Source organism: Pseudomassariella vexata (genome assembly GCF_002105095.1).
Source record: "Pseudomassariella vexata strain CBS 129021 chromosome Unknown BCR38scaffold_1, whole genome shotgun sequence".
NCBI classification, from domain to species: domain Eukaryota; kingdom Fungi; phylum Ascomycota; class Sordariomycetes; order Amphisphaeriales; family Pseudomassariaceae; genus Pseudomassariella; species Pseudomassariella vexata.
Genome location: NW_024467956.1, coordinates 3,829,415 through 3,845,299, shown reverse-complemented (window position 1 = coordinate 3,845,299; position 15,885 = coordinate 3,829,415). Strand labels below are relative to the sequence as shown.

Sequence of the window (15,885 nt, the reverse complement as noted above, 5' to 3'; positions counted from 1 at the left end):
TCTTCAGTGAAGATGATTGGACAAACTTGTCATATTGTTGAAATTAGGTTGGTTGACGGAAGAATTGATCACCATCCGGGTGTTGAGATGCTCATGATAAGATACACTTCTAAGATTAGATTGAAGTTAAACCTCGATGAGCCCCAGCTGAGGAGCTGGGGTAACCGCGGCTGGTTGCAGCTGACATGGGACTGCTTAAAGAACGAACCCCTGTCCTCCGCCCCTCCTTGGGACGACGCCCCAACCTCCAAGTACAAACAATATGCCGAGCTGTGCATATCCACATGCAAGTACATTGCTACGGTTGCCAGAAATTGGCATCTTATTGATGCTGTTGGCTGTAGCAGCTTTTGCTTCCCGACACCGACAGCTTCAGACACTCATTCAAGTGTAACAACTGTAGAGCTCTGTGAAACCACCTCGCACCATATCTCAGGAGCACACCCGCCCATCATGTCGAACTTCAAGCGAGCCACCCAAACCAGCCAAACCATGGCACCAAAGCGTAGCATTCTCAGCGCGCTACAGGCGACCAGCATGGTGGAATCGAAGCCTGTCCTGCCCGCCGGTGAGGACCATCGCAATTGCTACCGCATGGTCAATGATGAGCTGACTGACGACTGTCTCAGAGATCCTCGCCTCCATCCTCGACTACCTGCCGGTCTCTGACATGATCCGGTTCGCCAAGACCTCGCGGCGAATGCGCGAGATGGTATACGATGATACGAGATGGGTAGCCCGATTGAAGAGCATGGGATGCTGGGATGAGCTCGAGGCGAGGCGGAGATTTGAGGACGCCATGAAGCGGAAACGAGAGACCATGAAACGGGCCAGCATTGCCGGACAAAGCCCGGTGTCTGCGAGGGGGGCGAATACCACTATATTCGACGCAGCTCTCGAAGCGGAACGGCGGAACAAAGCCATCGAGGAAGCCGCCCAACCCCCGGATATCAGGGTGGACGGCTTTGAGACCTTGAGTATAAATGCCCCGCCGTCTAAATCGCCTTTTGAAGACCCGGAGGCGCTCCTTGAGGTTCTGAAAAATGTTCGAAGTATCCGGGGCCATGCTAGACAGGAGTATGGGAAGATATATGGGGCTCTGGCCCCTTTCTACTTTGACCTGGTACAAGCGAAGAGCCATACGGATCCCATCCTGTTTCGAGTCTTTCGAGATCCTGAGCGGCAAGCACAAATGCTGGCCAACCTGCACACCTTCACCAAGAGTGATTGGGCGCAAGGGTGGCGCGAGAGAGAAGAAAAGCTGAGCAGTATGTCTCACGTCTTCGAAAGCGCCGTGTTGAGAGAATTTGAGCAAGGATATGAGTTCTGGGACGTGGACGGGAGGATGAAGAGATATGCTCACGTTTTGCATGCTCTAAATGGTGGCACGCCGGCCATAGACCTCTTTATCTCGAAACACCCGATATTTAACGACCGCGAGGTCCTGGCCAATTCTATGGACTGTGTTAACCAGGCTGCTCGCGACGAAATCACGCTTGAACCATCTCAAAAGTTTTTCGACACCCTATCCAAGAAGTTGGGGGAGCAGAATGCAGTTATGACCCGCATATTCCCAAACCCGGCTACGGTATTCTGGTCGCTTGTGGACAAGGTTAGAGAAGACATCATCATGGATTACGTTACGCCCCTACTGGACGAAACGCACGAGCGGCACTTGGCCTCGTATCTGAAGGCTGCATCAGGGCTTTTCGAGCAATGTTTTGCATTCGCAAAGTTACTTGACGCTCCGGCGGGCTCAGAAGAAAAGCTCGAAGAAAAACTCGAGGATCGTGCAAAGGAGACGGCACTCAAAGTCTTTGAGCCTCATCTTGATCTATACCTGCAAGAAGAACTCGACTTCTTTACGAAACATGCGGAACGGGAGGTTGGCAACTGGGACCAGAAGCTGTCAGAGCAGGACGCGACCGTCGAGTCGTTCTACATGAAGAACTTCAATCGGCAAGCTGATAAGAACGACTTCTTAAGTTCTTTCAAGAAGGTTGTCATGATGCCAGTAACAGTTCTTCCAAACATCCCCTTGTCCTCGCCTTTCGGTGGCGGCAAGCCTGCCCCAGCTTCAGCTGCAAATTCATCAAGCCGGAGGCCTGTGAGCATAACGGGTACCCCTGGGTCCTCTCGCCCTCAGACTCCTGGGCTAGGGACCAGTTCAGAACGCACGGGAACTCCCCTGCCTACAGAGGCACCACCAACCGATGAGCTCAAAGCAAAAGCAGCGCTCATGGCCAGTCGACTCGAAGGGATTAAGACTCTCTTCAGTATCGAAGTGGCACTCGACCTTGTGCATAGCGCCAAAACAAGTCTTGGTAGAGCAGCCGTGTTCATGAGGCTTGGAGGTCAAGCCGGCGGAGAAGCGCGAGAACAGTGCGAGGCCATTTTTGTGGTGTTGCTCAAGATTCTTGGACAAAGCCACATCAAACACGGATTTACAAAAGCGGTTGACCACCTTTCCTACTATAACCCTCGCGAAGTTAGTGACCACAATCAGGCCGGAGTCGCCCCGCTTGTCACATTCATTGAGTTGGTCAATGTGGGCGATCTCATCTCGCAAATGATAGATGTTTTCTTTGACCAGCAAATGCTAGCCCCGAAGATTGCGGACCGTAACGACTTCCTCGATCCAGCGGGCCTTGCTAAGAAAAAGTTCGAGCAGATGCTGGACGAAAGCGTCGCAGCAGGTCTGAACAAGGGCATCGATGTGCTCATGGACGAGGTCGAGTATCTATGTGCTACCATACAGCTGCCAACCGACTACAACCCGCTAGCGTCCTCGAACGAAAAGGGGATATCCCAAGGTCCCGACATCGGTCCCACACAAACCGCAAAGCGGATCGTGGAGCTCGTATCCTCACACACCAACATGCTTGTGGGCAGCACGGAGAAAACAATGCTCGACGTGTTCAACGGCGAAGTCGGGCTGCGTCTGTTCACGGCGATATGCAAGCATATCAAGCGGCAGCGTATCAGCACCGACGGTGCGATCAAGCTCATCGCTGACATGAACCTCTATTTTGACTACATCCGCACGCTGAAGAACAACGACCTGCAGGCGTACTTCAAGGCCCTGCGCGAGCTCAGCCAGATCTACCTCATCGATGCCAAGCATGCGAAAGAGATGGCTACCATCATTGCGGATGGGGATAGGTTTGGTGGCATCTTCAGGGCCGAGGAGGTGTATGAGTTTGCGGAGCGGAGGGCGGATTGGTATCAGGTTAAACGGGACGTGGAAAGGGCTATGTATGGGTTGGAGTGCAGTGTCATGTAGAATGACGGGTCGTACTTTTCACCATGGAGTTGAATCCTCGATTTTGAATTGCAAAATGCGCAGATGCAACAACAGTGCTTTGTTTGATATCCGGGGACCTTTCTTTGACTGCGCCATTGGTTCAATCAATTTCCAGAATGTTCCCGCTTATATATCTGTTGCTATCTTCATAGATCTTAAATATATGATACAATTGCACTCGAACACAAAAGACCGCATCCCACAACTGGATCGACTTGTCCGCTATTACGTCTCTCGTGCCTGATCCTTCAATTTGTAGTCGTCCTGATCTTCAGGCAATTCCGAATGCCCTTCTGAATGCCTGTAAGGTTACTTGCGCACTGACGCCAGCCAAACTCGAAGTCGCCTCGCGGCGGACTACGCTTCGCACAAGATCCTGGCTGCCATTATAACGACAGATTTCGAGAAATCCCACCTGTGACCGATTTCAATCATGGTCATCTGCTCCCGGACACAGGCTAAATAGCCCCGGCGGTCGGAATTCCCGCAGCTTACGTCAGTATGAACACCTTCCGGTACCGTCCTAAGATGGCTCGTTTCAAAACACGAGAAATAGCCCGACCACAACCTCAGCGGCACAGTTGAGGTTGCACCACTAGCTCAATGGTGGTGACAGTCACGCCGTACAAGCCATTGGCCCCCTCAACAACGTAGTGCGCGCGGGGCTATATGATTCCTGGCAAGGTCTAGGCTAGGCGCTAATAACATAATCAAGAATGCGGGACGCCGGTATGGTATCCGACCTAACCCCGTGTGGTTCAACTCGAAGCGAAATGACCCTAGTTGTACAAGGGCCCGTCAATCTGAGCCAAGCTTACCAAGCTTTCAAGCGATATATCCGCTCTGCCTCTGAGTCACTGCCTGAGGACGTGACATCGACCTGGAACCGACGACGACGCTAGTCAGATTACGAGGTTCTGACGCCGTGTCATACGCATCGAATATCCTTTCTGTGTCATGGGAAGAGGGCAAGTTTCGACAGCATAGGTCGAACCGAAGTTGGGCAAAAGCTACCACATCCATCGTGGCCGCCCGCGACGAGGCGGTGCAGCACCCTTGAACGACAGCGGGAAATTTGAAGAGCTCCCATGGATTTCCCTTGAGCTCCCGATCTCTGGAAACTTCTGTGAGAAAATTCCAGACGGCTGAAGGCTTGAGGCTCTGTTCTTACACATCGCCCGCCACGGAGCTGAAAAGCCGAAGACAAGTTGGTTGACAAAGCTCGAAGCCAGGAAATCCTAGCTGAACAGAGGCCGGATATGATTTACGATCTGCTGTCGTGGAGATCCTCGCTGCTCAACGGCACCAATCACACCGACAGAGTGGTCGGTGACGTGGGGAGTAACGTGCCATAGTCTATCGGTATCTAGGCAAGGCTGAATGCAAGCCATGAGGTAAATTCATCTTTTACGTACCTGGGACAGCTATTGATGTTGAACCCTGCATCAGCCACGGGTCACAAGCTCCCCCAATACCTCGGTATACTACGTCATCTGTCCGCGAATCCAGACGACTTGCAAAAGGACTACGCGCGGCGTAGATGGCCATGAGCACTCACTCGCTCGCTTGCCTGCATGCGTCACTTGTCGTCACGATCTGATGTGACAACGCATCCAACCAAGTGCGTCGTCTTCAGTTCATACCAGCTCAACCGCTGTCTGATATTGTGGAGGCGGGTTCTCAGGACAGTTTGAGGCTTGCAAAAGCACCTGCAGCCCGCCCGTTACTCACACGAGCCTCTATACCCGACCCCGAAATCTTGTGCCATGCTTGAGACTCAGCGAAGACTTGGCTCAGAGGCCTGCCCCACTAGGAGACACGTCCCGAAATCAATTGCTGTTGTAATATCACTTGGGAACCCTTCCACATCACTACTGGGTAGCTTGTTCCATTAATAGGATAAGCTTAATTGTCAAACCCGCTAATCTGGGAATGGGAACCTGGCGTCACGGTTGATTGGTGAGATGGGACTTGGCACCTGGAACCTGGAAGCCCTAGATGTGCTATATCTACTTCAAGCCCTGTCCGAGGACTTTCGAGCCTTTGAATTGAACCACTAATTCAGAGGCATCGGGACGAACAATATTCATCCCGCGCGCTGCATCGCAAAATGGGCCTTCTCATCGCTCACCTGGCAAATTTGTAAATTTGTTGAGAGGGTTGGATTTGAGTCCTGTCGGTGATACTTGAGGCAAGTACGCGACAATATCACCTGATCCTAGGCAGAGAACAAAAGACGTCAGTCCGCGGCAGCAAATCATCGCGGGTGATAAAATTGAATCTGCAAAGCCAGTCAACAATCATATCAGTGACGGGCAACTGAAGAGCACAGCCCCCAAACTACTGGTTGATGAAGCTTGTGCTCAAGACCAGGTTTAATTGAACTTAACATCAAGATGGCTGACTGGTCATATGAGCTATGAGTCGACGACTGACAAATCCTACTGCAGGCCCCAGATGCAGGACTAGGACAGGGCCCAGGCTGCCTGCCCATGGGACCACACCGACGGTCCGGAACTATTGCCGTCAATTCTTCAGTACGACCTCCTCCGTTGAAAACGTCCTGTCACTTGTCGGTTAAAATTGGACTCTTGTCTTGGGGTTGGGACGTCATTTGCTGGCTGGGAGCATTTGATCAAGCGCAAAGGATTGCACTTATGCAGGTGATTGTATTCATTTTTAGCTCTTTTTCGCAATTCGTGTCCCATTTGCAGTTTTGAGGTGGTTCTCGCTTTTCTTTTTTGGTTCTTCTCTTTTTCTCACCGTGCTACACTAGATAGTGTTTAGTGCCCTGCCGGTTCGGTCATCTTGATTAATCCCAACTTACAGGCTTTTGTTGTTTGCGCTTTTTGAAGAGGGATACCTATTGGATGGCCATCCCACTTATTAGGTTCAGGGATGGAATCCCTCAACTACAAGACTGCGCCCTGTGCTGCACTGTCCCACATATTACGGATGGGTGGGCGTTAGAGCTCCGGCTCTCTGTACCGAACTCGCTACATCGTGCCGGTCAGGTACCTATGTCATGGGCCAGGAGCCTTGCCCGACGGGGTTGATAACGTGCGGCACGGCGCGATGCCCACCCCCAAGGGATATTACGGGGTGTATTCGTCTCCGAGTCATCGAACATGGTAAGCACTCGCACTTGCATGCATCACAATTGCGCGTACCTTTCGTAGTCGATGCAATGGCATCTCCATACCTGGCTCCATTGAGTGCCCAAAAGAGGTTATAAAACCCTCGGTTACTCGTGTTAGGCGACGCTACAGCTTTCCCAGTCATCTATGCACGACACATAGGACTTTCTGTCTCCTACCCCATTCGGCAACTCCAAGTACCCTAGTATTTCTTCTCACTTACACACCTTTCTTATGGTTATGTCCTGGGCTGGTGAACAAAACGGCCCCAAACACTTCAAGCCGACATTAATTCGAACCGAGTTGATTCCACTCGTTCCAGCTGCTATATATAAGTCAGGGAACTGGGAGCCTCAAGCTGAAAGTGCCTTGAACCTTAAAGACTTGTAGATGAGCGAGTCTCGATGTGTCTCGGAGGCTACATCTTCTCAAGAAACTGTTGTTAAGATCACGAGACGCGACCCAGATACACAGCTAGAAACTAGAACATCTCCCCAAACGAAAAAGACAACCACGCCAGCCATATCACCACCTTCCACCCCAAGAATACCCAAACCCCAGAAGACCACGCCCGACCGTCCAATCAGCGTCTGAATCTGAAAGGGAATCCAAAATGATAAGCTCACGTTCGTCCAAACATCATAAGTCCAGTTCTAAGAAGCATTCTTCGTCCTCGTCCAAATCTTCCAAGTCGAAGACGAAACCAGACGACTGGACCGATATCACGGAGCCTGAGGAGAGGAGACGGATTCAAAACCGAATTGCACAACGCAAGTTCCGTAAGTATACTTTGAATATACCGCCGTTCCCTAACTCAGCTCCGGAGCCGTTAGTATTTCTTTTTCTAACACACTTCAACAGGGGAAAAAAACAAAGAGCACAGGGAGAAATCAGAGCGAGACATACACAACCAGGAGCACGCCGGCAGAACCTACCACGTCCCCGAACCGCAAGAGATCACCGATGATGGGGGCAACGTCTCGGGCTTGCCGTGGGGTGGAGTCAATATGCGATACGTGGTAGCCCGCGGCCACGAGAACGAGAGTAGACGTGGCAGTGGCAAGGGCCACTCGCAATCGGATCCCCTCGTGCGAAACGATGCCAGTGGTGGGCAGTGCTATGCCCATGTTGGCGGCGGCATTGGCGGCGACTACAACTACCAGCAGTACGACCAATCGGCGTCGCATTACAACTACGGCGCCGGGAGTGGCGATTACTTCACCGAGGATAACACGGCGTCGTCGTTTTACTATCCGGATTTTGATAACAATGATACTGCTGGTGGGCGCGGTACGTAATTCAGCAGAACGGGATAGACCTATGGGGTGATTATGAAGCATGCATGCATGGATACAATTGGGTCATGGGGATGTGGGATGGGACAGTCACGCACACACATCTCCAATGCACTGGGAAGGAAAAGAGGGTTCAGGCTTTGGGATTCAACTAGTTCCGGTTGGTGAACTGGAACTGGAACTGGAACTGCTCAACTCTTGTTGGCTGGAGTACGGAGTTAGGAGTCACCGAAGCACGTTGACTGCAATGGCTGGGACGGGCTGGGCTGGGATAATATAACGGGCTCTTCTGTCTTCTTCAGCGTAGCGTTGGATAGGATACCCATCTCTCTCTTGGTAGGACTCACGCACACATACGCACACCACATATATGCGTAAGGTGGTTAGTTGCCTGTTTCTTCACACATCTTGGCTTATAGAAAGCGAGGTTGTGGTGGTATGTATGGGACGAATAGAATCCACTCATCAACAACAAACTTGATTCGCAATGATTCTTCAACAAGTGACCATGACCATCCATCTAGGGCGGTGATGAAAGCGTGTTCGGCTTCACCGTTGGATGTCACGGCCTGTCTCGTTCAAGACTCATGTGCGTGCGTCGTTATCTAAGGCATTGGTCAAAGTCATCGTACACATATGCAAGCCTGCATTACGAACGAGGGGGAATAGAGATTGTTTCTAGGCTACAGTATGCCACGGAAAGTGAAGCTTGCGTCATGGACGGTGACAATGCGGCGTGGCACCGGCTGCAGACAAGGGTTGGTAACTGATGGACAGGGACAATCAAGCCTAGTTTCTGACACTGCGTTGCATGCGAATCATTCTCGTTGGAGCTAAGACCGTGACTAACACGTATGCGATGGTGTAGGGCGAACGAATTTGAAAGGTAACGAATCAATGATCATGTCGGTGGGCGGATTCTCTATAAGCCGAGCTGGGGCTGATCAGCAGAGGTTATAGTCCGTTTGGTGTCGGCAGGTCGGAGCCGAAGTCGAAGCTAGAGTCGAAGCTAAAGTCTAAGCTAGTTAAAGTCGAAGCTAAAAACCGACGCTAAAGCTGAAGCCGAAGCTGAAGCCGAAGCCGAGGCCGACGAGGAGAGAAGGAACAGTTGTAATGACCGAAAGATTAGGGCAACAAGTCTGCAGTTTCCTGTTATTGAATAAGACCTGGAAGATTGAGAGTTATCTAGGAGTAGTCTGGACTGCGATCTGACTTGGAGGGTTAGTTCAGCAGCTGGGTAGCATTTATGTGCCTGGGGATGAGGAGTCATAAAGAGCCTCACATCTGCTGTTGAGGCCTTGTCACAATTCACACATTATTCATATAGCCCACGAATGACCTCACTTGCCAAAGGAGGTCCTAAATGTTACGCTGTTAATAGCTAATCCTCTATTCATGGATATGCGAGTACGTACCTTACGGAGTTCAACTGTCATGAGTACCATTCTAATATTTAAAAATATGCAAATAAACGCAGGGAAAGACGCAGACACGTTTAGGCCAATATCCTAAAACCGCCTGTCAACCAAGTGGGGCAGATCTGAGAAGCAAGCTCGAGCACGGGCAGGCGGTGAAAAAGTCCAATTGAAAGTCGCGGCAGAATTCTTTCTTTCTTCCAAAAAATTCGAAGACGACGATCTTGACTCCCCACTTCCTTGACGACCAAACACCTACGCAAGCATCGGTGAACCCTTGATCTCAGTCGCCATGGAAGTAGAACCTAAAGACAGTGGCCCTTGGGTCAGAGTTGACCCAGAGAAGCTGCTGAAAGAGGCCGAAGCAAAAGGTACCTTTAAACTGCCCCGCCAGGATGCAGATCGTGATTACTCCGTCGCAATTGATGGCTAACCACGTACACAGAGGCCAAGCTCAAGCGCCAGCAGGAGCAACGTCTTCTCCGCGCTGAAGCTCGCAAGGAGAAGCGTCAACTGAAGTCAGAGGCCAAGCAGGCCCGAAAGCAGAACGTCAAGCGAGCCGCGAAATGGACCGATGAACGCAAGGCCGAAGACAAGGCCAAGAAGGCCATTACCAAGCCGCACAAGGAGGAAAAGCGGTACAGAAGACTCTTGCTGCGTGCCGAAAAGCTCGAGACGCAGGCCAAGAAGTTCATGCTCGAGGCCCAGCGCGCCAGAGCGCGCCATGCCGTCATGACGAAGCAGAGAGAGCAGGCTGCGGCTGAGAAGAACAAGATTCACGAAGAGATCGAAAAGATGGGTGCGGACCCGAATGATGACAACTACATCGCTCTTGATTCTGGCGTCGAGAAGCCCGCTGCCAAGAAGGCCGAGTCTGACTCGTCTAGTTCGTCTGATAGCTCCGACTCCTCTGACTCTGACGATTCTGATGACGAGCCTCCTGTCAATACCAAGAGTGCGAAGAAGTTGTCTGTCGAGAGTGAGCCTGCGAAGGAGGATACTGAGGATGTTACTATGGCTGAAGCTGATGCCCCTCCTCAGGCTGATGTGACCGTAACCGAGGGAGTTGTCGCTGCTGAAGAGCCTGCCAAGGCTGCAGAGTCCAAGGATAAGAAGAAGAAGAGCAAGAAGAACAAGGACAAGGCAGCCGAGGTTGAGGTGACCGTCACTGAGCAGATTGTAACCGAAGAACCTACTGCCGCCGAAGACTCGAAAGACAAGAAGAAGGACACTAAGCGAAAGCGAACCTCCGATGTAGCCGAAGATGCCGATGTCGACGTCACCAAGAAGGAGAAGAAGCAAAAGCAAAAGAAGAAGGCCAAGACAGCCGAGGAGTACGTTTCAACGCCCCCGTCGACAGTCAACGGAGTCGCAAGCGCTGATGGTGCGGAGCAGTGGAACGTCCAAGCCTTAGCAGGTGGAGATGCGAGAAAGGAAAAGTTCTTGAGGCTTCTCGGAGCCAAGAAGGCCACTGGCGTTCCGCACGAAAGTCATGCTGCCCCAAGGCAAGATATCGCAAGCATCCAGAACAACCTCGAGCGTCAGTTTGAGGCTGGGATGCGCAAGAAGGATGAAGCTGGCGGCCGCCGGAAAGGGCTTGGCGCGTAAGCTTTACGCTCTCGGCTGATGTCTAATAATGCATATGGAAATGGTGCCTAGGTGTTTTACGGAGAATGGGTTGATATTCTTTTAATGAACTATACCAGTGGATTGCCTTGCTCCAAGTCAATACAACAACCTATTTCATGTTCTTCTGATATGAGTGTTAGCTGAGCCGGTATAATCCGGTATAATGCATGTAATTGGACCGACCTGTGATGTTCCCCAGTCAGACTGCAATTGGATCGGTCGTCGATGCTAGCCTCTAAAGACTGGACAATCCAACATGAAGACTATCACTTTGCCATTCGCTTGAGGACCTTGATTAAAGGTGACACGGTATTCAGATTGGGGAGTTGGGCTCTTCCCTGTTATTCCCACGGGCTCACCTAGCAGTGCCTCTTCAGTCGAACAACGCATTGTTGTCAAGCATCGACAAAACATGACCTGCAAAACTAGAGTGCGCTTCTGTAAAGTTGCATCCCGCTGCGATGCATTAAAGTGCTCAAAAAGTGTCTCCATTGCCCTCTCCCTAAATGTGTACACGCAGTCGTCTGAGATCCTGGGCAAACGCTTGCTTCCTGTCAGTACCGCGGTACTAGCTTACAGCTTGTCTCGTGGTGACCATCGAGATCCGGAGTCCACACCCCTGATGTTCGCTCCTCAAATGGGCCTTCCTGGCTTCTGAATATCAATGCTTTTTTGCGACCATGCTGTTCTGTGCTGGGAAAATTCCTTCAAATGCATAGTTCCTTCACTGCTTCCTCCCGTGATACATTAAACTTCCCGGCTCTCCGGCTCTCTGCTTCTTGGCGAGCCAAGGAGGAGACAGGGCCGGTCTCAAATATGTCGAATGCTCGTCCTGGTGGTCGACCTATCGGAAGAAAATGCGCTGGATGATTTCGAATACCACCCCACCGAAGACGACGAAGGCAAGGATGACTGTCGCAGCGAATCGTTAGCACAAGAACCTCTCTTCGCCATCGCCGCGCCGTCCGTCTAGCGGATTCGAGAGCGGAGTCCGGGTTGAGCAGGAGCAGCAGGATGAAACTTACTAAACCAAAAGGGCGAGATGGGCGCCTTGCCTGCCGCGTCCTTGGCACGCTGCTTGATCTCCTTTTCAGACTTGCCGCGGCGCGCTTCCTGGTCCTTGACGAACTTTGCGTTGCGTCTGCGTTGTTCCGGTGTTTGCGCCTGTTTGGTTGGTTCAGTCCGTCAGCATACACCGTCGAGAGTTTGAATGAAGAAGAAAGACATGAAACTAGCTGTTGTCTGGAAGGTGGAAAGTCGTACCATTGTGAAGGTGAATGTGCAGGTATGTGAAGGTGATTTGGGAGCTTGAGCGGCGGTCGTTCGTATATGGTATTATTTGGTAGGTATCCGATTGCGCAGAGGTGTGGATTGAGGTACAAGGTCAAGTTGCTTTGGAGAATCAGGTGAACCTCTCTGCAGTCAACCGGCTTTATAAGTACACAAGTCGATGATTATTTCCAGTAACTTTTGGGAAATGAACCCAAGGGACAGCTGTCAATTGACAGATTGTCTTCTATTTAAGTCGGGGAGAGCTAGAATTGGAGATTTGATTCGATTGTTGGCGAATCTGGACACATACACCAATTAGTTCATTAGGTTAGTTTGCGCCGGCACCAGCAGGCAGCGGAAGACAGGGGTTGAATTGTAACCTAGCTCCCGATTTTAGTCAACCTTTTTGAGGGTCAATCAGCCTCGCCGTCAGGCGGTGTTTAGGGTCTTGGCTGTTGGTGGACTCGAAAGATGCCGAGGCCGATAGTGGGACGGTTGAACCTGCTAAATTGCCAGTCCCCGCATTTTCACTAGCCACAATAGCTTGCATATCGAACGTCAAGCCAGTCGATAAGAGTCCATAGCTTCGATAACAACTCCAGTGCCATTGCGACATCCCTCACAGTATTGTCGCGACGATCTGCCAACCTTCTCACGCGCCTCCATCACAATGAATCGAATAGCAAACGCTCGTTTAGCGTCCTTCCGCGCTCCGATCCGAGCCCAACCTTCCTCCCCGACCACTCGATTCTACTCGAATTCCCCTAGCACTCCCCCCAAACCATCCAACTACACAGCCTTCTACAAGACCTTCGGCCGCCCCATCGCCAAGGTAGTCCTCACGGCTATCTTCACCTACCAACTAGCATACTACGCCTGGACGCGGCTGGAGCACAAAGAGATCAAGGAGGAGATGTTAGGTACGCCACCATGACTATTTGCCATCGATTGGATGCGATTTGTATACTTAGGGAAAGAGAGAGAGAGAGAGGGGGGGGAAAGAGAGAAGGAGACATGCTAATCGAGGCAAGGACTCACAGCTACCATTGCCGAGCTCGAAGCGCGGGTCGAGCTGTTAGAGAAGGCCAAGGCCAACAAAACGAAGACTTGAGGCAGAGGCATGGCAGGATTCTCGAGTTACGAGCGCAAGTTGGACGGTAGCGGCCTTCAAGAACCGGTCCCGAGGCCCCGACGAGTCGGAGAAGTCAGGGGTGGGTTCGTTAAGCCATTAAATATGGTCGGCGAATCCACGTTTGTGCAGCGAGGCATTGTTCCAGGGCATGGAATCTTGCTCCAACAGTGCTAGAACGACACATTAGAATTGGAGGGAGCACCGCGTTGATGAGATACCCTTAGTCACGACCTCGGAAGGCCAGATAAGACTCCAGTAGAGAAACAACGCTGTACGATGTGACATTGTACCAAAGTCGACTTTACAGTATATACATGAGTACGTACATCAAGTCCCGTCACCTAATGTGTATATAGAGGTAATTTATCCAGACACCCCAGATTACGGGCTTTATGCTCGTTCCAAAGTAGATCAAAACCAACGAAAAAGAACGCCTGCTAATGCCACTTCTCCCCGCTCTGTGTTCCCAAAATCACATCGCTCGCCTTGCTAGAGCCAAGAAGAAACCTGAACGCCATCATCACACCCCTTGTCTCTTTGTTGCGCCAGGGCGTGTGGTGTTTGTATTAAACCTTTCCTTACGTGAGAAGTAGGACGCTTCCCATCAGTACAACCACCACAACCCAAGGCACTGTGAGTATCGTCGCCCTACTCACAATATGGGCCGATCCAGGGAAGTTGCAGGTGACGTTGCTATCCCCACTAGCCGCCCGGTGACCGTAACTATTATTAAACCCCCGCATACCGGGTACGGGGCAACTGAAACCCAGCGACGACGGACAACTCTGCACGATATTGTAGCAAAGATCATCACATGGCAGCACCTCTTTGTACGGGCCGGGACTAATTTCGTCGTCTATCCGCGGCACTCGAGATGAGTTGTATGCCTTATTGCCGCCGTATGCTGCGGTGATATTTTCGTCCACTTTATGTCCATCCGGGAAGAGGGCGTTGATGTTGCGCATTTGCAAGAATTTATCCATTTTGGAGAAGTCTTCGCAGCGCGGGATGGCTATGGAACAGAGCCAGTCTTTGTAGGCTGATTTACAGTCGGAGCAGCCCCGAACCAGGGAGTATTTGGCAGTGGTCCCCGTGTCACACGGAATCTGCTGCATGGCCTTGTTGAAGTTGTCGTACACAGATTTGGCGTAGTCGTCGTAGAAGCTTGCCAGTGCGATGGCATCAGCGAACCTAGAAGTGTTCCCTGGCACGGCATATGCCGTCTGGTCACAAAATGTGAGGTTATAGATGATTGTGCATGTTCCAGCTGGAGTCGTGTTAGTAGTTGGTAGTTCCGCAAGTTCAGGTGTCACTCACAGTCTTTGGTACTGAACTGGGTTGTATTGAATACGGCGCCGCCGCCTCCAGCTCCGTCTCTTTTCCCCAGCGCGTTTACACCGGGTTCTCGGGCCAAAATCCCCGTATAACTAGTACTCGAGTTCAGCCCGTTGAAGTAGAACTCCTGCCGAGTCGCATTTTGTTGACCTCGAGTTGTCATACCAGTCCTCATCATGTCGGTTCGCAGACTTGACCTGGTTCCACCGATCTGAGCATATAGTTTGAGTCCGCAGAATGAATTCCTGACCCCCACCACGGCCTTCTCATCCTGATTGTACGCAAACATAGTGTAGGGCGGCGTGGCGATTGCTTCTCCAGAACTGTTGGTCAAATTGCCTGTCATCAACAAGGTCGCGTTTGCATCGCTGTCAACCCAGTACAATGCCGTTTTCTCACCATACGAGTGGTATGATTGGTCGACAGACGCTGCAATTTCTACATTGTAGAATCTCGAGGAGAACTCAGTGGACACGTTCGGCGCGGACACAGTGAAGTATACATCTTCGGAAAGAGTCGTGTTCCACATGACGGCTCCCTCATCGAAGACCCGAAATTCCTGCTGATTGGGGGGAGCTAGAGGCCCTGGGCTGGTGTTGGTCTTGGACGTCGAAACAAACAGGGTGAGCTGAGGGGGAGTCATCGTGGTCTTATCGCTATCCGGCTCTGGTTGTATACAGGTGTTCGCTGAGATCCATAGCGTCTTGGTCGCACGCTTCGCCAACTCTGGTTGAACTCCAACGTCGTCTTCAATTTTCAAACCCACCCCGTATATCTCGTCCTTGGGGTTTTGCGACACATTCAATTCTCTCCGCAATTCCCGTACCCCATCTGTGTTCCCAGAATCGTCTCTTCCAGAGACTGACGAGACTTCAAACACAAATGTTGACCAAGAGCTTGGTTCGAGGTTCATCTTGACGGGCGCGTTGTTAACCATAGCTTTTACCCCAGTCTGAGCTCTTCCCATGATACTTCGGTCGAATGGTGCAAAAACCGGCTCGTACGTGTCACTCCTTATATCTAGCGTTTCTAACGCCTCAACTCCGTCTGCCAGCATTTGTTCGGGGTTCCATCGTTCTGCGTCGACCTCGGTTTCATGGTCGATGGGTATAGAACTGAGCTCGGCGGCAAGGGCGAACTGCGGAGAGAGCAAGAACAGGTAAATGGCGAGTAATAAGCACGATGCTATGACGGATGCAGCCAGGCGCGACTGCAGAGGACTGAGCTGCATTATGATAGCATAGCCCGAGAAGGCCGGCTGAGGTGGAGTGGTGGTTTCGTCGTGGGTCGCGATCTTGCGTCGCAGTTCAGATCAGATCCGCCGGGTCCTTGGAATAAACAGTCATCTTTCGCTAGCGTCCTTTCG

The 15,885-nt window shown here is 51.4% G+C and overlaps 6 protein-coding genes across 6 annotated transcripts; 4 read left to right on the top strand and 2 right to left on the bottom strand.

The window, feature by feature from the left end:
* Positions 1-492: 492 nt before the first annotated feature.
* Positions 493-3,283, top strand: BCR38DRAFT_329604 (exocyst complex component Sec10-like protein; the record flags this gene model as incomplete). Its single annotated transcript, XM_040854894.1, has 2 exons — positions 493-568; positions 630-3,283. The coding sequence occupies 2 exons, from the start codon at positions 493-495 to the stop codon at positions 3,281-3,283; spliced, it is 2,730 nt and encodes a 909-aa protein (XP_040721582.1).
* Positions 3,284-7,087: 3,804 nt separating this feature from the next.
* Positions 7,088-7,508, top strand: BCR38DRAFT_318079 (uncharacterized protein; the record flags this gene model as incomplete). Its single annotated transcript, XM_040854736.1, has 2 exons — positions 7,088-7,220; positions 7,303-7,508. Coding segments are annotated over 2 exons (339 nt in total), but the record flags the coding sequence as incomplete, so codon positions are not given.
* Positions 7,509-9,443: 1,935 nt separating this feature from the next.
* Positions 9,444-10,759, top strand: BCR38DRAFT_480460 (small acidic protein family-domain-containing protein; the record flags this gene model as incomplete). Its single annotated transcript, XM_040863280.1, has 2 exons — positions 9,444-9,522; positions 9,597-10,759. The coding sequence occupies 2 exons, from the start codon at positions 9,444-9,446 to the stop codon at positions 10,757-10,759; spliced, it is 1,242 nt and encodes a 413-aa protein (XP_040721580.1).
* Positions 10,760-11,624: 865 nt separating this feature from the next.
* On the bottom strand, positions 11,625-12,046 carry BCR38DRAFT_480459 (uncharacterized protein; the record flags this gene model as incomplete). Its single annotated transcript, XM_040863279.1, has 3 exons — positions 11,625-11,692; positions 11,806-11,944; positions 11,975-12,046. The coding sequence occupies 3 exons, from the start codon at positions 12,044-12,046 to the stop codon at positions 11,625-11,627; spliced, it is 279 nt and encodes a 92-aa protein (XP_040721579.1).
* Positions 12,047-12,553: 507 nt separating this feature from the next.
* On the top strand, positions 12,554-13,463 carry BCR38DRAFT_24889 (uncharacterized protein). The gene is made up of 2 exons (XM_040854437.1): positions 12,554-12,972; positions 13,084-13,463. Exons 1-2 carry the CDS (start codon positions 12,723-12,725, stop codon positions 13,161-13,163), a joined length of 330 nt encoding a protein of 109 aa, XP_040721578.1. The 5' UTR covers positions 12,554-12,722; the 3' UTR covers positions 13,164-13,463.
* A 299-nt stretch (positions 13,464-13,762) lies between these two features.
* BCR38DRAFT_329877 (calcium influx-promoting protein ehs1) lies at positions 13,763-15,750 on the bottom strand (the record flags this gene model as incomplete). Its single annotated transcript, XM_040854911.1, has 2 exons — positions 13,763-14,451; positions 14,502-15,750. The coding sequence occupies 2 exons, from the start codon at positions 15,748-15,750 to the stop codon at positions 13,763-13,765; spliced, it is 1,938 nt and encodes a 645-aa protein (XP_040721577.1).
* Positions 15,751-15,885: the final 135 nt, after the last annotated feature.

Coding starts and splice junctions, on each gene's coding strand:
- BCR38DRAFT_24889 (XM_040854437.1), top strand. CDS start 12,723: ATGAATCGAATAGCAAACGCTCGTTTAGCGTCCTTCCGCGCTCCGATC. Junction 12,973..13,083: donor GATCAAGGAGGAGATGTTAG/GTACGCCACCAT, acceptor AATCGAGGCAAG/GACTCACAGCTACCATTGCC.